The 26,758-nt window shown below is 44.7% G+C and overlaps 1 protein-coding gene across 2 annotated transcripts in view; it reads left to right on the top strand.

Moving 5' to 3' along the window:
- PREX1 (phosphatidylinositol-3,4,5-trisphosphate dependent Rac exchange factor 1) overlaps positions 1–26,758 on the top strand; it is a 229,258-nt gene that overhangs the window by 145,123 nt on the left and 57,377 nt on the right. For both annotated transcript variants that reach the window (XM_090064463.1, XM_090064462.1), the window contains exons 10-14: positions 5,780–5,927; positions 12,051–12,151; positions 15,531–15,634; positions 16,464–16,513; positions 21,058–21,133. In XM_090064463.1, the coding sequence (XP_089920589.1) occupies positions 5,780–5,927; positions 12,051–12,151; positions 15,531–15,634; positions 16,464–16,513; positions 21,058–21,133 (479 nt within the window). The remainder of the gene's footprint in view (positions 1–5,779; positions 5,928–12,050; positions 12,152–15,530; positions 15,635–16,463; positions 16,514–21,057; positions 21,134–26,758) is intronic.

Here is a 26,758-nt window from a genome sequence, read left to right as displayed (position 1 = left end):
GACAGGGGTGAGAAAATTTGTGTATTAAGAACCTAAAAATGCCCATCGTTTGTGGTGACGGATGAACCTTCAGAGCATCTATTTTGTTTGGATGAGCACCCAACAATATTGCTTGTCCTCCAGTGAGAGGGTTGTTTCAGAGACTAGATACCTGGGTGGTAGAGCAAGAACTTGAGAGTCAAAAAGACATCTATTTTCTTCTGGGCTTTGTCATAAATTGATTTCTTATATGAGCTCTGTGCTGCCTAGGTCAGTATGTTCAAAAGCAACCAGTTATTTTAATAGATTTCATAAACATTTGGGCTGGAAGGGACCCCAGAGGATCATGGAGTCTCGTCCCCCACCCCATGGGCAGGAAGTCAGCAGGGATCATAGGATCCCAGCAAGATAAGCATCCAAATATGTCTTGAAGGCATTCAAAGTGGATGCTTGAACCACGTCCGGCAGCAGGCTATTCCAGACCTTGGGGGCTCGGACAGTAAAGAAGTTCTTCCTTATGTCCAGCCTGAATTGGTCACGGTGGAGTTTGTGACCGTTCGATCTCGTCATCCCTTGGGGCGCTCTGGTGAACAGACATTCCCCCAGATCCTGTTGGTCACCCCTGCTAAACTTATAGGTGGCCATCAGATCACCCCTGAGCCTGCGCTTTTCCAGGCTGAAGAGCCCCATGGCTCTCAGCCTCTCATCGTAAGGTTTGTTTTCCTGACCTCTGACCATGCGCATGGCTCTTCCCTGGACTCTCTCAAGCTTCTCCACATCCTTTTTTGAATTGTGGAGCCCAAAACTGGATGCAGTACTCCAGCTGCGGCCTCACCAAGGCCGAGTACAACGGGAGAATGACGTCCCGGGATTTGCTTGAGAAGCATCTATGGATGCGAGTCAGTGTTTTGCTTGCTTTACTAGCTGCAGCATCACACTGAAGGCTTATGTTCATCTTGTGGTCAATCATAACCCCCAAATCCCTTTCATCTGTAGTGCTAACCACCGTAGCACTGCCGAGCCTATAAGCATGCTGCAGGTTTTTCCTCCCAAGGTGGAGAACCTTGCATTTTTCGGTGTTAAACACCATCAGGTTCTCGTTCGCCCTTTTCATGAGCCTGTCAAGGTCTGCCTGGGTTGCCCTCCTGTCCTCAGGTGTGGATGCTTTACCCCAGAGTTTTAGGCATCTTTGTTTTGTAGCTAGCTGCTTGAGATGTCTTGGACCTCATTATTAGAAGTACAAAGGACTAAACAGCTCCAGGTTCTCTCAGCACCCCTAAAAATCAGGCCTGAGGTATATCAAGCTGGGTACCCGGAAATGGATGTGTCTGAAATTGTTTGTAACTTTTTGCAAGTTATGATCTCACCCACTCTAGGTGCCTGTGTAAAACAAGGGAAATAGTACTTTCCTATTTTGAGGGTATGACATGGAACTTATGTGTAGATTACTATTGAATCCTCAGGTAGACACTGAAGAGAGATATCAGCTCCTGTTATTATGCCTCCCAAATACAGGATGATATGAGGCTGGCGCAAATAACGCTGAAGAAACCAAAAGTACACATCCATAAAAACAAAAATCAAGGGGAAAATACAAGAAAACTTTGGTCACAGAAGGAAAAGCTTTTCATGCAATGCTGGCCACTCTTGAGATTTTTTTCTGCTGCTTTTCGTCATGTTAGTTTATGGTGTGGTACCTGATGACAGGAAACCCAGATAAGCACAGCTCTTAGGGTAGGCATTCCAGACCTTATTGGAAAGCTTCATTGGAATTAAAGAACTAGAAAGGTCATTGAGCTATCAGTGTTTGGATTAAAAGGTTGGTGAACTTCCCGGTCCTGTAGGATGAGAGGGGAAGAATGCGCATTCCAGCCTGCTATTTACATCAGAGCGCAGGGAATTCAGTGATGTAAGGCCAGAGTGAAACCTGTGTACTATTACACAGGCTGCTTTCTATCACAAGTTCATGTTGCAAATTAACCTTGGCTACATATGTCAGCATGCATAGTTGAATCAGGTCATGGGATGGTGAGGAAGGTGGCAAAGAGCCAGGAGGTTTGCAGTGCCAAAATCTTTAACCAGATATTGGATACATGACACAAATACTGTGCAAGATGAAATGTTGCATAAGACTCATTTCTTAAGCACATGTACTAAAACCTGTGTAATAAACAGGAATCTGGGTTTTCCGTTTCCTATGGAAAAACAGAGAAAAACACGGATTTCCCCCTTTACTCAAGGAAAACAAGGATTTTTCATTTTAATGGAGAAACCTGTGGATTTTGCGGTTTTTCAAAGAGCGCTCTGCAGCCTGGCAGAGTTCCAGCTTGCACAGGGCTAGGGGGGACCAGGAGGAGGGCGGTCTGGCAGGGGGCACCGTGTGCATGTAAAAGCACAGCCTGGAGAGCAGCTCCCACAAGTAAGTGGGGGGGTGTGCAGAATTGAGGCCCCTGTAGTGATGGGGGGAGGGAGTTGGACAAGGCTGGGGCTGCTGCCCAGCAGGGCAGTGCATGGGGCTTCGGGCCTGGGGTGGAAGGCACAGCTGCAGGGCCCTGGCAAGGAGCGGGACAGGGCTGCAGGCACCTCGTCTGAGGGGGCAGGCTGGCTCCCCGCCATTGCGTGCACTCCCCAGGGGGAAGGGGGAGCCATGCCCCCCCGACCTGTGCATAGGATGGGGTTGGGTGTGGGCTGCCCACTGTGGGCCTGTGCCACTGCCCCAAACCCCATGCCATTACCCTTGCTGCTGCTGCATGGGCAGGAGATGCCTTGCTAGGGCAACATAGAGCTCGCAGCAGCAACAAGCATCCTCACCCAGCCCCACTGTGCCCTGCAATGCTGGCTCGCACCCATTGGGCTGAGGAGGTCCCAGGGGAGGGGCAGTAGGGTGGGGAGCCCAAGCCCTCATTGGGCAGCCTGCCTCACCCCTGCCCTGTGCACAGATTTGGGGGGCATGGGTCCCTCCTGCCCCCCCACCCAAGACTGCAGCAGGCAGCAGAGTAGGTAGCCAGGCTCTGCGCTCTGCTCCACTGCAGCAGCCACTGCCTCCTTCTGCAGAGGTCAGGGGGCTGTGGACCCAGGTCCCTGGCCCCATAGCCCTGGCAGCTGGGGGCCCTCTCTGGCAGGGCTGGGTTGGGCATGGGGCTGTGGATGAGAGATGAGGGACACTAGCAGGACTGGGAGGTCTGTGGATGGGGAGTAGGGGCACCAGCAGGGATGTAGCAGGGGTGTGAGGCGCACCACAAGGGCTGGCGGGGAGGAGCTGTAGCAGGGGAGTGAGGAGCACCAGCAGGGCTGGAGGGGCTGTGGTTTGGGAGTGAGGGGCCTGGACCTGCGTTCTGTGAGCGATGGGGACAGGGGGAGCTCTGATTTTCCATGATAAAAAACCTAAAATCAAATACCAAAATTTAGAGGTGCACCTGTACATCGGTCCACTATCAGATCAGCACCAATATGAAGAAAATTGATTATATCAGAAATCAGCCTAATGTGGCTGATAATTTGCCTGATAAATGCCCATGCATGTGTGCAGCCCAGCAGTGTGGAGATCTGCATGCAGCTGGTAAGTCTGTTGTGGTGAAAGGGGAGGGGGAGGGAAGGGACATGGGGGGGCATATCAACACCCTCTGCAGTGATGGAGGGAGTGGGGCTGGGGTAGGCTCTGCACAGCTGGGGTGGGGCAGGAGCGGGAAGGAGCCATGGCTCATCTGGGGGCACAGGGAGGGTGGCTTCTGCTGCTGTGCTTCCGCTGCTCATCTGGGAGGGCACGGGGTGGAGGTGGGGGGGTGTCCCCGGATCTGCGTGGGGCAGACTGCAGCTGCAGGCTGGAGCTGAGGACCACACTGCACTGTGCTTGGGGTGGGTGGCACTGGTAGGGGGCTATGGGCGTGCTACGGCCAAATCTGGCCTCCCATAGCTCCCCTCCCAGCGCCACCCCTTCTCACCCCAAGTGCAGTGCTGCAGCCTGCCTGGCCCATCCAGCACAGATCCAGGGGCACCCCCCCCACCCCCGGTGCTCAAGTAGCGTAAGCAGCATCAGGAGCTGCCCCCCGGGTGAGCTGCGGCTCCATCCTGTGTTCGCCCCTCTCCAGCTGGGCAACACCTACCCCAGCCCCACTTCCTCCCTCACCATGAGGGTGGGCGTTGATCTGCACCCCCATGCCCCTTCCCTCCCTCCTCCCCTTTCACCACAATACACTTACCAGCTGCATGCAGCTGTATTGGAAATCGGATCGGTGTCGGCTAATATGCCTCCTTAAAAATTGCCTATCGGTATTGGCCCCCAAAATTTCTATCGGTGCATCACTACTAAAATTTATCTATCTATCTATCATAGATTTGGGAGGTGGGGGGGGCGTTATCAGAGAATTTGCGATTTTTTGATCAGAGAATTTGCAATTTTTTATCAAGGAAAACCGGGATCCCTGGGAATAAACACATTAAACACTGTCCAAAAACTGAGGCAGCTTTTTTAGTATTTGATGGCCCTGAAGGCTGTGCATTCTTTTCAGCTGTACTTCCTCAAACATACCGTAAGTTTAGATCTGTGGTTCTCAGCTCCTTTAGATTCAAGGCACCCCTCCTTATGCTCAGCGTACCACTCGGAAAATGCCAGCTCTCAGTTTTCACTCATTTTTTGACCACAGATAAAGAATGGAGTGATTCTTCTGTTTCAGAGAACCCAAAAAGTTCACATCATAATATTTTAACACTATGAATTCCTATTTAGAATCGCTGGGTTTATTTTATTAATCCTGTTTGCATACCTCACACTGCTAACATTGTGACACTCTGCAGCACCCTTGAAAGGATCTAGATACAAAAGGCAAACTGTTCATCTATTGGAAATTGCTAAAAATATTCTCTACCTAGGCTTTTGGTCTATCGTTTTAATCTATAAATACATCTATTACTCATAAAAGGTGCTAGAATAATACAACTAGAAAGCATAATCTTGTTCTTTTCTAGAAAAGGTTCCTGAACAGTCAACAAGTATGCAACGGTTCTTACCCAAGGCCCTTAACCCTCATCTCTTAGGACAGGAACTTAAGGCATTTTCCATGACCCATTTAAAAACTGAATGAAGAGTGCCAGGGAACTGGTCTTTCTGATGGTGGTTTGGGGGCTATTCATACATATTCCTTAGGAGCTGGAATGAGAAATACAGGCTCTTTTAAAACCATTGCAGCTTTCAGTCGCATTTAATTTGGGACACATTGAACCTGATAACTGGGAGGTTAAAATCTCCCACGACCGTCTCTTGAGCAAAATAAAAATTTCCGTGTGGACACACATGATATAGTTAGCCTGTTATCGTAGTGTCATTTGTAGATGGTGTATTAATGGGATAGGCTGAGGAATTAATACTCAACACAACCATCACATTCTGAAAAGATTTCTGCCACATCAGACAAAGCTTATGAATGCAATTTCAGTGTCTAAGGTGACGTAATAACAAATGAATTTTGAAATGACAAGTATCTTATTTGTAACTTGCCCAAAGTTTTGCATGTATCTGATACCATTGGGCTCTGTAGATCCCCAATGTCGGCCATAGAGCCACAAATGTGGGGCTTGTTGGTGATCTCCATGGGAAACATGAGAAGAGGCTGCAAGCTCTTTTGTACATCACCAGTGAGAGTTGCATATAATGAGATCAGGAAAAGACCCATATTAGCCACGATCATGAAAGTAGCCTATGCAGTAAACTCCTAACTTTTCATGTGGCTGCCACTTTGCATCTGGATGGGGTCAGCTCTCTTGGGACTGGGTTTGTTGAGGGAACTCCTCCTTTGTATTCCAGGTCTGAAACTGGGAATGGAGAGGGATGCGTACGTCATGATTGCAGAGAAAGGAGAGAAGCTGTATCACAAGATGATGAGCAAGAAAGTGAACCTTATCAAAGACAGGAGGAGAAAATTAAGCACTGTTCCCAAGTGCTTTCTTGGCAAGTAAGTGGTGGTTGGATTGAAAAGATCCTTTCATACCAATTAACAGAAGGGCCTGTGAGTTTTCAGTAGATGGTATTGCGAGGACAGATCAAATGTGCTTTGATGGGACTTAATTGGAAAGGTCATAACCCCCATTACAATTGCAATTTATTAAAATTCATTATTAATTCCTATTTATTGCCCTGCTGGGCTGTACAAAGGCTGCTCGTTCAACTGTGGAATAATTCAGAACAGGTATTTCAGATAGACGGCAGGAATAAGGAAAAGGATTTAAACTTACAAATGCTTAATGCTTTGATAGCCCACCTGTTTCCCCTTTTATTCAGAAGAGGATCCTTAATGGCTGATATATGAACTCAGTAGTGTTGTTCCAGTGGAAGAGAGAGGCAATTTAAGACAGAGACTTCAACGGAGACAATCTAAAGTGAACAAGAGCCCTTAAGACTTTGATACAAGTATATGATAAAAAGGACTTTTCTGCATGAGAAAATGTTTCTGATATTTAGGCTAGACATTAGGAAATGATTAACAGGGACAGAGATTAAGCCTTGAAAGGCAGACACTGGGGAAGGGGCCAGGGTGCCAGGATGGGGTTATTTGAGAATAGATTAGGTAAAATACTGGTGGGACTATTTTAGGGAAATCATAGTATCGTAGTACTTAGGGTCGGAAGGGACCTAAACAGATCATCAGGTCCGATCCCTTGCCCCGGGCAGAAACGGATGCCGGGATCATGTCGCACACAGCTCATGGAGTCACAAAGAAATGCCATACACAGCTCATGGAGAGTCAGGCTGGGTGACCTGAGGAGACTTTTCTGCTTCAGCTACGATTAAAATGGGCAGCCGGGAAAAAACAATTCTGAGGGATAGATTACCCAGTCACTTCCCCTCCCTCCTGCCCACAGTCGTCAGCCCCAGGCAGTTTGCGTGCATCTGGCCTCGAGCGTTCTCGGAGTGGAAGTGATGCAGTATCTTCATGCCTGACAGAAGGCAGTCTTTAAAGGACAGGCTGCTGTTCCTGGTATGGCAAGAGATCTTGGATCCTGTGGTGATTTTATTTTATTTTATTTTTTTGTGGGTTCACCTGGAAAGCTTTGGGCTCTGGCTGTGAGCCAGGTCATAGTATTTTCCAGTTTATGCACAACAGAAGACAATCAGATGAAAAGACAGGGATGAGTTTGTCTTTAGCTGATGCCCCCATATTTTGCTTAGTTCCCAAAGTCACAGGTGGAGCTTTCTTGTTATTCCCTTCGTTTTTTAACATATTTCTTTTGGTCCTTAAGTGTTCCGTGTCCCTTTTTGCTCATTACCCTCAATCCTGCCTGGCAATGACCCTAGTTTGACTGGTCTTGAGAACATAGAGCATACCAATGCCACAGTCCTTACCTAGCTATACAAGGGATGTGTTGCATTTCAGTCCTCACCTTCTGTAAACTTGCTTTTCCATTCTGGACTTTTTCTGAATGATTCATTTCATTTATGACCTGCACGCACTGTCTAGCAGTTTCAGCCTAGGTTCTCGAAAGAAGCAGCCCCCAATCATATTAAAATGTGCCTACAGGTTTGGGTTTTTTTGTGGCGCATATGAGTGTCGGCCAAGACGATGCAGCCAGAAGATGCTAATGTTGGTGCATCTGTCTACCCAGCTGAGACCTGGACAACATACAAGGGTAGAGATACCTCAAGTCACTGGAGAAGTACCATCAGTGCTGCCTGCAGAAGATCCTTTGAATCCATTGGGTAGACAGATGCACCAACACTAGCATCCTCTTGCAAGCAAACACCACAAGCATTTAGGTGATGATCATCCAACATCAACTTTGCGGGGCCAGCCATGTCATCTGGATGTCTGACTCTAGACTCCTGAAGCAAGTTGTATTTTCCCAGCTCAGTAAAGGCGTCTGCTCAAGAGCAGTGGTCTCCAACCTTTTTAAGTAGGAGATCACCTTTGGCATTTAAAAACAACTCAAGATCTACTGTGTGCCACTGCCAACCTCCCCCCTTCCCCTGCACCTAGCAGGTACGTCTGTGGGGAGGGAAGTGGGGGGCAGATCGAGGCAGAGGAACAAAAATATTTGGGGGTGCACCTCCCCAGCACGTAGGTCCCATCTGACCGGGGCCCCAGGGGCCTTGATCTAGCCCCACCTCTTCCCTCCCCCATGGACTGACCTGCTGGGCTGGGGTGTGCACATGCATGCATACGGGTATTCAGCCCCCTACTCCAGCCTCGGATCAATGCCAAAAGGCTCCAAGATCTATTGGTGGATCGAGATCCACTGGTTGGTGACCACTGCTCAAGAGGAAGGCAGAGAAAATGCTTCCAGCACGTCCTCAAGGTTGCAATATTGGTATCAGCCCATGGGAGACTATTGCCCAGGACTGCCCCAAATGGAGGAAGCGTCTGTTGCAAGGATATCAGTACTTTGAAACCTTATGATGACAACAGGAGACAGAAAAACGGGAGCGGCAGAAACAATGTGTAGAAGACCAAACCAGGAACCCAGACCACCCACCCTGCACAGAAACTTGTACCCGTGCTGCAGCAGAGTCTGTTGATCCTGGATAGGCCTCATCAGCCACCTTCAGACCCACAGATAAGACAATTGTGGAAGACAGTCATCCTGTACTGTGAGAGACTGCCGATGATGATAGTAGACACTGAACTCTGCTACCATAAAGTAGATGTTCCCCTAGGGCTCTTGATGGACTCTGCTTCTGAATATGTAAAATTGCTTACACATTTCAATTTACTTGTGTAACAAAAGTAAAAGCTTAGGGTTGGAAATCTAACCCCTGATGTGTTCAGGACAGAGTATGTGAAGTAACTCCTGTAGGTGAGGCAAGCACTCTGAACAACTTGTGAAACCTATGGGACACTCACTTTTCTTTTTCACTTCCCTCAGCCAGTAGAAGTGAAGAAGGGTAGTGTGTCTGTTTTCTTTGAGCCAGTTGGTACTACTCCTTGTCAGTCAGAGTCACTAGGGAAGGCAGTGAGGAGCTGAGATACAGATGCATGAGACTGAATTAGATGCTCAAAGAGTTTTCCTTAAAAATATTTTAGGTCACATTTAATGCATAGTTCAGTTGCTGGCTTAAGTCACATCCAGAGTCATTAGAGACGTGTACAGAAATCAAGTACCGGTAATCGTGTGTGCATGCGGTCACTCAGTTCTCTGCTGGCCCCTTTCACATGCAATTGCCTAATGTCCATAAACATTTCAGTGAGATAAGCCATGTGAACGCTTTTCCCCAACAAACGGGTGAAGTTAAAATTCCATCATCCTGTAAACTGCTTGATGATCCTGTAGGGCTCTAACTGCCTTCAAGCAGATGCTTTTTTGGCAACAGTCCAGCATCTGTGTAACAAGAGTTGGAATATTTCTGGATCATACACTTCTCAGAGTTTATTAAACTGGGAGAGCGAACACTTACTGATTTTACTTGTGAACCAAATGCCATAGAAATCTCAAAGTAGTACTTTAAAAAAACAGCTTGTACTTCTAAGCGTTTCAGGGAGTTGGGTGAAGGATTCAATTTTTTTTCCCATCAGCACTTGGGGCTTTGTATCTAATGAAAACAGTGTTGTGTTGAGCAATCCCAGCAAAGTCCAAGGATGCAATTGCTAATGAAATAAGCAGTAACTCTAAGAGTGATATAGCATCCTACTCAGATCTGGGTACAAATTGTCAGCTGGTGTAAATTGTCATAGTGCCCCTGAAATCAGTGGACAATTGATGCCAACAGCGCTCTGGTGTCTCTTGTCTAATCGTGATTGTATTTCTTGGTGTGTATGTCTCAAATAGGGTGTACTTCAGACAATTATGTAACACCTCCTAGTCTGTATGAGGGGTGTGAAACATCTGATTCCCACTTTGTCCCTCTGGTTAGTTTATTTCCTTGGCCATTCTGGCTTCTCAAAGTGATTCAGAATCACTGGGACATCACATGCCTTCCCCTTCGCAAGTGCTGCACCTTACTCATCACTGCATTACTCTGGTGATAGGAGCTCTTCAAACTGTTGGTTTCCATTAGATTACACTGGGGTATTGAATCAGTCTCACTGCTTTTTGTTTGCCATTACAATTATATGGTAGACCCTTAAGAAGTTGGAGTTTTCTGTTGTTCTCAAAGGAAAACACAAACATTACTAGGTTGGGAGGAGTCACTTGCTGATAAACCCAGAAATACTAAAAATGTTACTCTCAAAGCCCATAGTTGTAGACATGGTTGCTGGTTTTGATAAGCAACAACCATACACAAATTGGCAGGTGCCCAACTGGTTTATTGAGCTCAGATCTCCCATATGTTGCTTTGCTTTCAAATATTTCGTTTGTTCTTTTCTATGAACTTAACACATTTCTAGTGTAATCCCCAATTAAACTGACAGGACACTGGCAGTGTCCCATTCATCAGGCTGGCAAAGTTTAGTTGTTCTACATGCATTGTCTTTCTAGTTGTGTCAACGTACTACATATCTAGCCATGTTCACTGTCTTTTCTCTATCCCTGTTTGCAGCTCTGCATGCTCCAGCATCCCCTTTACTATAAACTTTTAGTAGGGCACAAAGGATCGACAATCATTTATTTATAAACCAGGCAACAGATTTAATATAGTGGCACTAAATTAACCTGTCAGCGGGACTTTTAACTGTGCTCTGCCAGAACTCTGAGGGACTATGCTTTCATGTGCTTGGTGTAATGCCATTTAAGCCCATATTTTACACCATCGAATACATGTCTGCTATATCTAATCTTTCCTTACATGAATCTGCTACTTACAGGGCACATCTACACATCACCATGTGGCAACATTACTACAGTGCCATGCTTTAGTACAGGGGTAGGCAACATTTGTTTGACCAGAGTGCCGAAACCCCCCACAATGCCTACCTTGGAAGGTGCCAGAGTGCCGGCATGCCAGACAAAGAAAATGAGGGCAGGGGTACATGGCAAGATGCCCTGCTTGTGCCCCTTGCCCCCTACCCTGCCCCCCAAGCCCTGCCACCCCTTGCCCCCCAACCCTGCCACCCCTTGCCCCCCAACCCTGCCCCGAGCCCATGCTCTGTGGCTGGCAGCAGCTACCCAGAGCCGGGGCCAGCTGCAGCCGGGAGGCTGCAAACAGCTGAGCCAGGCTCTGGAGCCCAGTCACCAGCTCCATGCTGGTGGCAACTGCGAGCTCACCTTGGGGTGGGCTGCGCTGCCCTGCTGTCTGCCCCGAGATGCATGTGCTGTTGCTACCGGCACAGAGTGGTGACTGGGCTCTGGAGCCCAGCTGCCCAGCTGGCAGAGCCCAGACTGGCTACAAACAGCTGTGCCAGGCTCTGGAGCCCAGGCACCAGCTCTGTGCTGGCAGCAAGAGAGAGACCAAGGTTGTGCTGCCTCAGGCCCCTCCGAGGTGTGGGTGCACGCGCCGGCACGGAGCTGATGTCTGGGCTCCAGAGCCTGGTGCAGCTGTTTGCAGCCTCCCAGCTGCAGCTGGCCCTGGCTCTGGGTAGCTGCTGCCAGCCAAGAGTCTAGGCTGCTCCAAGCAGGCAGCTGGGACGCTGCAAGCCCTGCTGGGAGCAGCCCGGGCTCCAGCAGCTACCCAGAGCCAGGGCTGGCGGTGGCATGCCGAGCAACATCACCTTGCGTGCCACGCTTGGCGTGCATGCCAGGGGTTGCTGACCCCTGCTTTAGTACTTCCTTTTGGAAATACTAAAGCATGGCACAGTAACTGCCCGTACTGTGCCATGTGCATGGTGCATGACTAGATTTAGCCGCTACATTACCGTAGTGGTGCACTAAAATGGGGGAGCACGCCACTACAGCAGTATAGCTGTCGATCTTGTGTAGACCCACATGATCACTACGTCGCTGTAGGGTGATATGCAGATGTGCCCATAGTGAATTAAGGGGAACAATGGGAGTAGTTCCCCATAGGAGATGCACTTCATGCATCCAGAAATGTGGATAATCCAGCCATCCAAAAGAGGCATCATCATTCCTCTTCCTATACAGTAACTGTCATGGTTGCTTCACGAAGGGAGTCACCTGTATTTGGATGATGCAGCGTAGAGACATGTGACAGCTCACCTTCAGGGGGAGAAAGCTAATTACTTCTGCTGCTCTACTTCCTTCTGCAGTGAGTTTGTATCCTGGCTAATGGAGATTGGGGAGATAAGCAAACCAGAAGAAGGAGTCAACTTGGGACAAGCGCTGTTGGAAAATGGCATCATTCATCATGGTGAGTGCTCCGTGCCACAGCCAGATGTTATGTACTGGAGAGTATAGTGCAGTGGTTCTCAACCTTTTTAGACTTAAGACACCCCTTGTCAGACTTGAGGCACCCCTCCATAACTTTTGTGAATTGACTGGCACCCTATTTAAAAAACTTAATTTATTACAGGGCTTGCCTCTTTGTGGGCTAGAAGGGGGCAGGCAAGTGGGCTGGGGGAGCAGGTAGGCAAGGAGACAATGAGCAGGGAGACACTGAGCCGGCCCTTATCTGCTTATCTTCTCACACTTCCTGCAGCAGCCTTTAAAAAATCTTGCAGAAGTTAGGGAAGAGAGACATTTGAGAGTTTTCTCTGAAAAATGAGGCTCATCCTCAGCAGCTGCACTGAGGAGTGCTCAGTATTAGGCAGCATTTCCCCCTCATTCCTGCCAGTGATATTTCCAGCCCTAGAGGAAGGAGTTGTGGAGAGGATTTGTTCTTTCTAGCTCAATTTCCAAGAACTTCTCTCGTTAGTAATGCATCCTGTGACTTGGGAGATTAAACGCAGAGGACAAGCTTTCTCCTTGAAGTCTTGGGCAGATTATTAAAATGCTTAGGCTACTTTGCACAAGCTGTTGTATGAGCTGCTGCACACCTTAGCTGTTTAGAAACCTAGCCCACTCCCCATTTTTGTAGTGAAGTAGCAAGTCTTCCTGTCCATCCTGCCCTTTGAAACCCAGATTTCTCCTGCTGTTTTCCATTATTTTCCCATTTCAGAAAACAGACAGAGCAGCTCAGGCATATGTAGTTTAAACAGCAGGTACCCTATTTCTAGCATTCAGGTGTATGTGCCTGGAAGGTGCACATCAAATAAAAGAAGCTTTTTATTCTTTGATGGTTTAAAGCCTGATGGCCACATTTCTCAGCAATCTCTCTCAATCCAATTTAAATAGGGTAGCTATTTAATTAGACTAGTATTGCTTTAATCTCTTGGTATTATAGCTCCACAAGCATGTCTTCCAGGCGATTATAACAGTGTTAAGCAAGGGTGCTTGTCATTTTTCTTTGCTGTAAGCCAACAAGCAGCAGCAGCACCAACAGTTCTCAAGGCGCATATATTTCCATTGCCCAGGTACAGATGCATTCATTCATGTACACTCATCCTACAGGCCAAATTCAGAGGAGATTGGCTCCCATTCGGGCACCAAATTAATGGACCAGATTTTCAAAAGTGCTCAAATACCCAGTCTTTCCCTTATGACAAAGTAATTAGTTATTCAGGTCCACCAGGGACCTTCAAGAAAGATCAGAGCCCAATGAGTTTTTAAAATGTTGCATGCACATTTTAACATGGCTGCTTCCTGTTAACAGCAAACAAACTCTAGAAAACACTTGCAGATCTGGCTTCAGTTGGAGAAGCATCCCTCAAGGCTTTGAGATTTTTTTGGCAAACCATTACAGGAGAAAAACACTCCATGATCTGTCTCCTTATCTAGCAGGAGGTTCAGACTGAAGCATGCAGTATTGCCTCACATTAGGCAACACACCTTATCTTTTGCTGTTCGCTTGCCATAAAGTGTTCACTTACTCATGGGAAATGAAATGCTGATCTCCAGGCCTGCTTGGTTATGGCCTAGGCAGAGCATAATGCAGCCATAGTGGAGCTCTGACCTGTGGGAATGCTGAGTTTTCTCCATCTTATCTGCTGTTTCCTCTTCTTTAATCTCGGCTCCTTTATCTGAGCCTGCAAAAGTGGAAGTGCTGGCCTTGTATCTGCTGCAGAGAGCCAAAGGAGTTTCATCAGAACCCTGTCCTACTTCTCTTCTAGGCACAAAGGATGGAAAGGATTTCTCAGCAGATCTCAGATTCAGAAATGGGCAGATGCTCAAAGGGAAGGGGAAGCTAGTAGCCATCACAGAGGACTTCAGAAGTCCATTCACATATGAAAGGATAAGAAGTGTTTGCGTTGTGCATTATGGAGCCAGCTTCCCTTTTTAGCCTCTGGGACAACTGTTCCATCCTACCAAAATCAACCCTTTGACTTCTAGGACACCCAGAGACCAGGGTTGCACTGAGGTGAGGCAAGATCACTCTTAGCCCCAGATATCCACAAGGGAGCAAGCTCCATCTTCTAAACATTGGGCCTCTCCACCCCGCAGCTCATACCAAATGCTGGTACTAAGCCGGGTGAAGCTAATTGTGTTTCACTGCTGCCGTTCTTACAGGCTGGCTAAACACTATCTAAACTTAATCACTATCAAGTAGCTTAATCTGTTTAAAAATCTGTTTGCTGGGAACTGTCACCAGCCCAGTCAATGGAGCCTCAAGAAAGTAAACCTGGGGTCCACCACCTAGGTCTGGCTGCATATATATCCATACAGAAAAGGCAGGGACAACTAGAGCCGGTAGCCCACCTTCTTGAACTTTTCTCACTGCCCGTGGCTCTTTATTTTCTTGTCTCTCTCTAGGCTTTTATATCTGCTTCCTTGCTTGGGTTGAAGCAGGTGTCCCTGAAACCAACCTGGGAACAGCTGCAGATCTGTGCTTCATATTGACAAATCCACAAGTTATTTTGTTGGTTAATTTGAGATTTAATATTTATCCTGGACTGTGGGACTAGAGCTCTGTGTGTGCATGTATTTGTTTAATATGAAAGCTTTTCTCTTACATGCCCCCTAAAAAGAGGTTGCATTTTAGACATGAGATCAACTTATATAATTTGGATCTAAGGTTCATCCATCACTCCTGCCTAGTGAAGCATATTTTCTTTGACTATTATATTAAAATGCGGCACAACAAAATATATCTTACCCTCACTGCTATAAAATTAGCCATCTTAGCAAAGAAAGAAGTCTCTGGAGAGCACCATTGAATTCAGTCAGTTATCGCATGAACATACTATTAAAAACAAGTACCTTGGTGTCCCACCAGAATACTCACTGCTTTTGAAAATGCTGCATACCCTGGTGGCAGCTGCAAAAATGATTGCCATAAAACTAAGATGTCTGCAGTTGAATTACTAAATCTGCAAGAGTCTGACTCAAAACTCATTGAAAGAAGTGGAAAGATTCCCATTGACTTCAATGGAGCAAAACACTAAATAACTGAAGCAGACTGAAAATAAGAGTTTAGAGAATAGCATTTTGTGGGATATTTTGGTTTTATTGACGTTACAGCAATTTGGAAGACTATTCCTTTGGGCCAAGTCATTCAGAAATGCATGTATGCAATCTTTTTATACCCAGTAATTCTATGTGCTTACCTGAAAAGTCTGCCCTCATGTTAGAGATGCCATAGGAAAATAATAGACCCACTGTGTTTCTTTATCTACTGATATATCACGCTGGCACAGTATAGGGCAAGCAGGGTTGAAATAAAGTGATTATTAATTACTGTGCTGATGTTTCAGTTTCAGACAAGCACCAGTTTAAGAACGAGCAGGTGATGTACAGATTCCGGTATGATGATGGGACTTACAAGCCAAGAAGTGAATTGGAAGATATCATGTCCAAGGTACATGCTCTTTTTGGGCTGGAGCAAGATAACAGCCATGCATAATAGCTGCAGAATTTTCTTTCTGTCATTATGGCTGTGACCAATTTATACCTCATGTTGTTGAAACTGCTATGTTGTATCAAGCTGGCACCGTGATAGTGCAGGAGACATTCTGTCTTCCTCACTCTTCACATCTCCCATTTTTTCAGGCTACATTAGACTAGCTCATGGATAGGGAGAGGAAGCAGAACCCAATGATAAATGATTATTTACTTGTATTGTGGTTGCAGTAGGTTCTGCAAGACCACAATAGGTCAACCAGCGTCAGCTGAGGATCTGGCCATAATGGTTTCACAAGAGGGGTAATGTATCATGGGCATGTACATACTCAGCTTTTTTTCTGGTAATTATATTTATTTAATGTGAGTTACAGTGACCTCTGTTTGGCCATTATTAATGGACATCCTTACTGGATACAACAAGGAAAGTTTAGATGGAGGAAATGGGTAAAAAGATGGACAAAGAGAATGATCATAGCATAGATGGGCAAAGAGAATGATCATAGCATGTGCACACTGGATTGCTGAAGAGAAGGGGGTTGGTTGTGGAGAACAGGTTTGAAACCTCTGTGTTGGCAATGGGGGAGGAGGAGGAAACACCATTGGTGCTAGAGAGGAAAGAAGAGGAGAGGTTCCTAGAAATATTGGGAAATCTAATTCCTAATAAGTAGATGCCATCCATATCCATGCTGCTGCATTTCTGGTGTAGCAATAATTATTCAGCATGGCTTTTAACACATATTCGATCTGGTAAAACATTATAATGCTTCATTTGTCTCTTCCCTTAGGGTGTGAGGCTCTACTGCCGATTGCACAGTCTTTACATTCCAGTGATAAAGTAAGTTTGCATTCACGGCTTCCTTGCATATTGTAGCTGCCTTTTTTAAAGGGGTAAGAGGCCAACGTTTTAAATCTTACCTCTTTTCTCTGCAATGTATAATAAAACAGTTTGCCCAGATTATTGAGGTTCCTATACTGCCATCCTATTCCCACTGCTGGGACTAGCCGATATTCTGCTGTTGAAGGAGCCAAGAACTGAACTTTGTAGGAATACATCCAGGGACTTTCTCTGAGGTTCATTCTCTCTGCCGTGTACCCCAGCCCTTAACCTGGTGACCTTCATAGCGTGACATAGGTCCATTTATTTATCCCAGAAGGAGATACAGTGTGGTTTTAATAAGTGGCTAGTGATTCATAGTAGATTGTGGAGGGCAGACGTGGTTGGGGATTGTTGAGTTGTTTGTTTTATTGTTATTTAAGGCTACAAACAGATGTTGGATTTATCCTGAGAGAAACCATTTTTGTCCTAGGACTAATTGTGATTGCTCCGACGTCCATGTCCATTGTCTTGGGACAAACCCTAAAAAGGGTCATGGGACAAGAAGTGCTAAACATTTGTCTTAGGACATCTCAAAGTGTGTCTAAACAGTTGTCCTGGGATTGAATCATTGCAGAAAAGCAGCAGCTCATTCAGCCTCTCATTAAACCCCGATTGGAGGGGCGAAGTGTATACACCCCAATCCTGGGACTTTTCTGTTTTGGAATAAACACAGGCACAGCTTACTCCAGGACAAATGCAGCATCTATTCCTAGCCTAAGTTATGTAGATTTATCCAGAGGCTGAACCAATGGGCTTATAAAAAAAATCACCATGGGACAAGCCCTGAAGTCAAAACCCTCTTTGAAGTCTGCAGGAACCTAGTTTAAAAGAAATGCTTTTAAGCAAAGAAAACTGAGCTCAGGAAAAAGAAAGCTAACTTAGTTGACTATCTAACCAGGTACCCAGATTCAGGAGACAAGATTTTCAAATGTCAGTGCATTGCGTAGGCCCTCCAGGAAGCTCTTCCTTCCATCTCCCTGTGATGGAAGATCTGCACTTACTGACTGTATCATCCCCTTTTTGAATAATGTGGATGTCCTTTTCAGCTGCTTGTGACTGAGAATTGGATAGTGTCATGGGAACCATTTTTTTAAGGTTCACAAAATTTGGTGACAAAAATAACACCCCCCCCGAAAAACATATATGGTAGGTCTGATTAGAGTTGATTTCTTGTTCTTGAGTTGCTCAGCAGATGTTCCAATACAGACGATAGGCCATTGTCTTGCTAGATGAATCTGCAGCATAGACGCATTTAATCAATCATAATTCCTTCCACTTAGCTGAAATCACAATTACTCTGGGAGGGACAGTTCTGGGTCATATGTGTATATGTGTTTGTGCGTGTGCATGTGTAGGCTTCAGCCATTAAGACAGTAATTCATATGTAAAGCAGGAAATGAAAGTGGTAAGTCAGGCTGAGAAAAATGTCACTGACCCTGGGGTGCCTGCAGCATGAGAGGGATTTTATTAGATGCAGCAGTCTCGTGTGTGATCAGAAAACAACGACCACTACAGGCCCATCTTGTGGCATTTTAACAGTGCACTGCGTTTGCTTTGAGAAGATTCTCTATTCCATTCAGGACTGTCAATATTAATGACAGGGGTGTCTTTAAACTGGATGACCCATGAAAAATTACAGCCTCTCAAAACTTCTGGGCTCCCGTTGGACAGTCTTCTGCCTTTGACACACACAGACTCTTCTCCCTATGCCACTGGCCCTCCAACAGGCTCTTCCTTCCACCTCTTCGTAATGGACCTGTGCTTTCCGTGCTCATGTCCTTCATCTTGGAGGCAGCTTCTTGGAACTGTGCAGTAGTGCATTAATCTAGTACCCATTTTGGATCATTACTTTGTGTGGCATCCTCTACTATTCTCACAGTTCCTGCTGCCATTGTTGGTGGAACCCATTTTCTTGGCAGGCCTTAGTTTTTAACATGGAGGGAAGCCTGCTGGGCTTGAAACACTGAGGTATAAAAGCTGTATAGCGATGGAAGCAACCTGTGCAGAAAATCAGTAGATTTATGGAGGACTTTCATTAGGCAGCTTAATTAACAATGATGGTTGTCAGGACAGGAAAACTCGTATGCTGCCTAGGCTCTAATTTGTGAGTGCTAGACAGTGCTGCCCTGTTTATCTAGGCAGGAGACAATGATGAGCATTGGGCTACTTTAGCTTGGCTGAAGCAGGGAGCTTCTGGTACACGTTCAAGGTATGTTTCCATATTGTGGCCACTCATTTTTTAGCTTCACCTGCAGTTGTTGAGCCTGAGTAGCACACTGTGCTTGGTTTTCAGCCTTCAGTTCATATTAACTAAATCGGTAGAGAAAGTCAGTGAGTTAATGCTGAAACATCCATCCTGACAAGCATTTAACTAGAAGCAGTGAATGACTGGGCCCTGGACCAAGATCCCAATGCCAGTAAAATGTTAGCTCATTCATCCTGATTTCAAAGCTCTCTTAGTATGTCAGCGCTAATATTAAAATGCTAGGAGCTGCCTCCCACAATTTGGAAACCCCTGCTCATTAGCCCTCAATATTTTCATGCTCTTTTTATTGTTCTGACATTTCAAAAGCACATTTTCTTTTGATAAGAGTGTGAGAGGGAAAAACTGCCCTGAGAACTCCCACAGCTTTGTGCTGGACGTAGCGTATTACTGGAAGAAGGGCCAGAAACTATGTGTAAGCACTACAGAGATAATTTTTTGTTCTGAGGACATGTACATCTGGAAACGCTGTCACGCTGTTCTGAAGTTCTGGAAGTGCTGCTTCCCTTTCTAATTTCTCGCTCTCTGGGTTATATACGAACACACAGGCATTTTTGCTGAATTAATTTAAAAGAAGCAAACACAGCACGATCACATTTGTAGGTGACCAGCAAAAAGAAAAACCTGGGCAAGATGAATTGTGTTTGTTGGTTCAATTTTAGATTTTTCCTTCTCCCTTTTATATTTTTTTAATTCATTTGTTTTGCTGCTAATGAAAGAGGCCGGGCTGACAACAGAAAACTGAAGTCTTTCCTTAAGCTACAAAACAGTTGTCTCCAGGCAGGGCCTGGAAAAGGTTCCCTCCCACAGCTTTGCCAGTGGACCTCAAGCTTCGATGGGAAGGATCACTGCTACAACTGAAAGGGGAATTCATTCTCCATGGCTCATTCAGTATTTGGCCTTTCCACAGAAAGGGTCAACAAGAGAGAGCCACTTCATGGAAATTAATTATGGTAATGGCTTTTGTAATGTGGAACTAGGAACTGGATCAAGATCCCCAAGCTCATTTCACAGGGCCCATGAGTAGCCATAAAATGGCAACTGTTTTAATCTGCTGCTATGAAAGGCTGGGTTAGGGCCAGGACCTAGGAGGTGGAAATCTTTATAGCCTGCTGTCCTGAGCTACTTAATCCTTCCTGCTCTAGAGTTGCATAGCGTTTGTATAATTCCCCAACCGTGCTAAACCATCAATATCTCCACTATGATCTCGAAACAGGGTAGGGCAAACCTCTAAGAAGCAATGACTCGTAAATGTGTTTTACAAATGATGGTCCTGTAGATGAGGGAAGGATTGTAAGGGAACAAGTACTTCTATATTAGAAAGCCTAACTACTGGCAATATCACTTTTTGAACAAAAGAATGAAAAACTGTCTGTACATCACAGAACATCATAGAAGTATGCTTGTACCAGGGACACTGCCTGCAATTCTGGGCTCCCACGTTCAAGAAAAATGAATTCAAACTGGAACACGTTTGACGGGTTATTAAAATAGGGGAAAAGGAGAGAACCTACCATAGATGAGGACACTAGAAGAACTTAGCTTGTTTAGTTTAGCAAAATGAAGGCAGAGAGGGAATGAGATTGGGCTTCACAAACACAAGAGAAAGAGAAGGAATTTCAGTCTAATGGACATTGTTGACCCCCCCCCCAAAAAAAAAAAAAAAAAAAAAGGATAAAAACAAGGTGCGACTACATTTAAACTGTAATAAAGTTTCTAACCATCTGAGCAGTTAGGCTTGAGAACATTAGCAATAAACCTCACTGTTTTTATTGGAGTTTGACAGATTTGTGAAAGGAATTATATGAGATGTGGTAACTGGTGATAACAGGGGACAGGACTGATGATCCCAGAGGGCTCTTCCACTCTCATGTTCCTGTTTCTCTTCTCCCCATTGGGGAGTGCTTGAAACAAAACCCAGTTTTCTGAACTTTTGAAAAAATTTGATCAGAAATGTGTATCTGTTGTTGGCTTGGAATGGGTTTTTCATCCAGGCTATGAGAGGTCCCTACTTTAAATTCAGTCCTTCATTTATTATTTGAGAAAAAAGGAATCCTTTGCCTTTTTAATTGTATTCTATTATCTGCAGTGCTGCACAGATCAAAAATGGTTGAATTAACCTCATAGGTTTTTTCTATCTCTAATTCTTCCTGCATAAAATGTAGGAATTAGTTATCCAGTCTAACAGAAATGTACCCCTTGTTATACTAATATTTCTTTAAATCTCTTTCTGATTCAGAGACCGAGACTACCATTTGAAGACCTACAAATCAGTAATCCCTGCCAGTAAACTAGTGGATTGGCTGATTGCACAGGTAAGGAAATGTAAAGAAACAGTAGTCATTATGTTTAATACTGTCACTGACATTTATTTGATTTTCTCAACAATATTTCTGCACTGTCAAACATTTTAAAGAGAGTAAAACAGTGGCATAGTTAGCCAGCACCAGGATGTGTTTAAAAAAATTGGGATGTAAAGACTTCTTGTACTTGAATGTTTGTGATTACTATTTGCTTGGTGCCAAATCAGTGCTTGACATTGTACAGAGGAGGAGAATACTAAAGAAACTGGATGCTCTCATAGGTCTTTTTTTTATGACTGTGAAGGCGCACAGAAAGTAGGGTAGATATGCACTTTTGCAGACTAAATAAGATCTATATGTACAGCAGAAGCTTTCAGAAACCAAAGTGCACCTACTTCACCAGATGCTGTGAAAGGATGTGAAGAAAGCACAGTATGAAATACAGTGAGTGATTAGAAGGTGCAGACAGATTTTGTTCCCATTTACACTAGTGGAGCTATATAGCAGTATAGCTTCAGTGGAAGTTGAGTTGTTACACCATTTATACCAAGATAAATAAGGACAGACTCTATCTCATTGCCTTCAGAAACTGCAGCTATGCCATATTTACCCTTGTGAAACTGGGAGAAAGGACACAACCAAAGAATTTACAATTTTGTTTCAATCGGTCAGTGCAAGCTAACAAGGAGGATACAGTGTGGTTCTTCATCGCACAATTCGATTGTATGTTCTGTTTTCATCCTCAAGATGTCAATGTTAGGTCGGACTTATTTGCATTCTGCTTTACCCGAGCAATGTATCAGGGCCTTAGCATGCATGAGACTTGGTCTCCTGAGAATCAGGAATGTTCTTTTTCAGAAACATTCCCTAAAATCGTAGTTGACATCTTTTATATTAGTAAAACAAATGTGATTTAAGATGCAGTCTATGGTTTCAGTTATCATAGGACAGCGGCGGGGGGGGGGGAGCTATTCATTGCCTGTTGAAGAAAAGAGGAAAGCAGGTATAGCAGAGCTGCAGCTGTCAAATCTGTTCCATGTGGCTACACAGGGTCCACTTATTGGAAAGCTGAGAAAAGGGAGGCTCCTGTGGTCAAAAAGCTGAGCTTGAATCAGTCTAATGTGGCCTGATTTTAGTTAATTACAGTGCTGTAGGCAAGACGAGGACTCAAATGGCAAAATAAATAATTGATTTCCTTCAGATCTACATCTTTCCCCCCGCTCCTTTTCCTCATTCGGGTAGATTAATTCAGCCTGAGATTTGCTGTTTACTGAACTTTCCTTTACACCTCATGTATTAGGATTGGATTGTCTATGGGTAAAGCCAGAAATAGAAGTATGGATATGTACCTTTGTACACATATATTTACTCACATATCTGTAAAGGAGGAAAAACTCTAGTTAGCAGACAATTAACCAATGAGAACATTTCCAATATTTAACTTTTGCATCTAGGGTTCATTCCGACTCCCGTTTATGTAACTGAATCAGATTTCTGCTTCTAAAGTCTTAAAAGGCATGGCTATTGTATGGGATCTTGCACCAGGTTGACCATGCTTGCATTTAGTAGTTGCTGGTTTCTGTGGGAGCTGTTCAGTAGTTAGCTCTTGAAAAGTTGACCCACTTCTTTAGTTTCTTGGTTATGGAGTTTAACTTTATGTACTAGTTTTTAAGAGATTGGCTGAGGTATGTAATGTAATTTCATAACTAAACATAGTCACAAAAGAGACATTTTGAATAAATGTACTTTCTAATTTTGACAAACTACCTGTAACATGACTTCAACGTAGAAAATCACGGTTTGGTTTACAAATACTGTAAGAAAAGAGTACATTATAGTTTTCCTAAAATTGGATGACTCAAGAGAGTTTTTGAAGGATGGTGGTTGCCTTCTGTTTGTGATTTGGGTTGGAGAAGTCTGGGGAGCTTTTAGTAATAGACAAGGCTGTTTTTCATTTCCTTGGCCCTTACAACTATTCAGGAGATTCTGCAATGTAGACGAGTAAGAGTTCTTTTTCTTGTCAAGGAAAAAACATATATTTTGACTATGAGAGACCCTGAGCCCTACCTGGGGCATATTAAATTTTCGTGCCTTTGTCAATTTAAATTCATTTCGGTCCTGAATGACACTTAACCTTGTGTACATTTAAATTTGATACATATAATAATCCCTTATATGTCACCTACTCTGAGTCTGATAAACAGGCTAGGCCTGTTTATCAGATGGGCAGAGCACTTGTGGCTCCACTGATGTCAATGGATATGTAAGGACTCAGCACCTCCGGACTGTTAATGTGTGCACCATGAAAAACTAGAGGTGCGTATATAGCACCGTAAGAGTACTTACATGGGAGTGGCCACCTGAGGAAATTCGTCAGGACTTGGAGATATAATGCAGATCTTGCTTGACTTCTCTGTTGTATTTATCGTTGATTACTATGGCTGGATTTCTTCTCGGTTTACTTCATTTTGTGCATCAGACACAAAAACACACCAGAATCCGTGACAATGGAGGGAGATGAATTCCAGCACAAGTGCTGATGGGAAGATAGAGGTGTCTGTCGCTTTCAATGTCATGGGGTCAGTTCCTGAAAATGGACATTGTTGTAACTTAACTTATACTGGACATTTCTTGGGTGACCCTGTGAATAGTGTGAGGGAGAGAGCCTAAGCAGGCCCGGCCTGGAAGGAGAAATGCCTTTTAGATTCCAGAATTGTGCTGAAAGAGGCTCTGAATTTTATTATGGCCTCAAGCAGTCTTAAAGATAATACTTGAAGGGCCATGAGGCATTTATGTAGGTAAACCAGTAGACCCTTCATCATCCAACCTCATTGACTTTCTATTGATATCTGGCTGAGGGGAGATAAGTACAGGACAGGCCCCAGGACAAGAAGCAGGGCTCTGGCAATGGGTGAAATCTTAATAGTTCAACAACGTATCAACAAGGAAGAGGTTCCCATAATCATAGTTTGTTGTCCCATAATCATATTTTTCTTCTACACTGTCACCTGTATGTGTACATCTTACCTCAACTGATCTATAACAGCACGTGCTTTTCCAAATACCTGGTCAATGGCTATTTCTATCAAGGTGCCTACAAGAAAATAATCAACTACCAAAGACTCAGCAGAATGGCAGTTAAGGATAAATGACACCAGTAAAGTATAAAAATAGAGGGATTGGGGCAAAGGTGGCTATTGTTACAGCCACCCAATCCTGGGATCAGCTAAAAGCCACTCTGAATTTCTTCAGGACTACTCAAAGTTACCCCAGCTAGGGGAGGCCCTTAGAGGCCATTCAAGGACGCTCTGCCCAAGTGCCTTTTTCTTGGTCAAACACCTTAACTTTGATGGTGCACACTGGCTCCTTTGGATCAGCTGCTGTATGTTAGCATACCTTCATTGACTTTCATAGAACAATGCTGGTCTATACCAGCCAAAAATCTGGCCTAGCATTTGCATCTTTGTTGAAGAGAAGAGCTTTTGTTGTGCATGCACATAGGTATAAAATGACAAAGAAGTCTGTTATCTGTATGCCTACATTCTCTTTATCCATACCATCCTTTCCTCAAGCCAACATACAGCTTTCCTGTACAATACATAAGCAATGTACTATCAGTCTGTACAAGTAGCCACTTCCCCAACTGAGGGGGGAAGAGTGGCAGTGGAGGAAATCAGTATCAGCAAGGCACATCATTTCCTTACAGGAGATGGTGTTTCTGGGTCAACTCAGGTCATCAGGTGGCTGGTGCAGCAAGCCCAAAATCTGCATTTAGGCATTAATTAGCCTGGAGCTGGCATATGTTTCTTCTTCAGGTAGAGCATGGCTTCCCAGGGAGTCCCAGCCGAGATAAGTGTCCTAGATTTAGCAGGTGCTGTGCTCTTGAATTTGACTTCAATAATCTGTGGAGGTCCTAAAAATAAACACACAGCTCAGCATTCCTAATCAGTCTGCAGTACTGTGAAATGATTGTCTGATTATTATAGGACTTCATTAGAGACTGTATTGGTCCTGCCAAAACTAATTCACTTGTGACCCTAGTCAGAATTTGAATCAAAATCCCCAGAGGTGATGTGAGCTAATATACCAAAAGTTGATCCACACACTTCCAGCCAGACTTTCCCTGAGAACACCAAATGTAAGGCTAGCTTAGGAGGTTTGAAAGCAAAGGGTAAAATGTAGAGTTGCACCAATAAAGAGTTTGCTGGCCAGTATCAATAGCCGATGATTGGCTGATGCCGATCTGATAACCAATAGTAAGCAGAAGGCATTTTAAACTACTGACATAAATAAACCTTTTTTTGTTGGTTTTGCATTTCACTAACACACACACGCATGTGCGCCTCCTGCCTGCTCCAGTCCTCGATGAAGGTGGTGCACATTGCCCCCTCGCCCATGGCTCCTACCTGCAGCCCCGTTCAGCCAGTGCTGCCATCTTGGGTGGGCAGGGTGGTACTCACGCAGACAGCAGCATCAGGCATGTTTGGAGACCCAGAGCATGATGCTGCCTCAGTGCCAGCAGGCCCCATACACTTGAGCTCCCACGGCTGCCGGGGAAAAGCCACTTTTGCAAAGGCGCCTTACCCCACCAGTGTGCAACCCAACATCTCCTTGGCAGCCCTGGTGCTCAGGCCCCTGCTGCGTGCATGGTGTTGCCAGGGCAGGAGCAGTCCTTTTATTGCTGAGCATGGCACCCTGTAACTGCTCCCCAGCATCCTCTCCTACTGCTCACCAGGATCTTTTGTCTGTTGTGGGCTCAGGCTGGCAGTGGGATGCAGGGACTGGACTACACTCACCAGGGTGCACTGGGCACACAGCTGTAATTATCAGCTACAATGACCAAAAGAAGCTGATAGCCAGCTGTTATATGCACCCCTACTAGAATGGTAAGCACAGTACTGCTGCAAAAATGACTCTCTTAGCCAATTGATTTGACCCTCTCACTCTTCCCCTTGCAACTGTCCTCTTTTGTGTTGCATCAAATTTAAGTTACCAGCTGTGAAACTCTATTGAATCATCCATTAATTACATTTGCTCAAAACTGATGAAAAACCATGGTGTGTTAGGTTTTGCATGCCATTTCTGGAGGAAAAAACATATAGCATCTATAGAGAAGTATATATAGATTGTTAAGTGCCTTTTAAGATTTTATTACTTGACATTACTGCTTTCATTACATTAGGAGAGAGAGTCACATAATATTTAGAAACACATACAAAGGATCTGTAATATTCAGTTTTTTAGTTAACTCCTAAAATTAAAAGGAACAGGTTTGCAAGGGATACGTTCTGAAGCTGAGCTTGTTTCGCTGAGAGTGACCATCTTACCACACAGACATTTCAGTATGCAGTTGCCTGCAAGAGAACCAGATTCCCAACGGCTAATTTAAGAATGGTGTCAGGAGACATTTCCCCTTCAAATTACTCTCAGTTGGAGGATTAAATTAGTTGTTAAGTCTATGTCTAATACATTCTCCATATGTTCTTTAAAATAGCTCATAGCAAGTGTTGAGAGTTGTCACGTTGCAGGATGTTGAAGCATTTGCAAAGCTTTGGAATTAATTTTTAGTAAAAATTGAGCTTTGTTTATTGATACTCTCCATGTTACAGATATGGACTGAGCCTGGAGTATTCGCAC

This window comes from Crocodylus siamensis, chromosome 10 (genome assembly GCF_052110815.1).
Source record: "Crocodylus siamensis isolate JL-2025a chromosome 10, ASM5211081v1, whole genome shotgun sequence".
NCBI classification, from domain to species: Eukaryota; Metazoa; Chordata; order Crocodylia; family Crocodylidae; genus Crocodylus; species Crocodylus siamensis.
The sequence above is the reverse complement of the archived record's forward strand: the minus strand, read 5'-3'. Positions and strand labels throughout refer to the sequence as shown.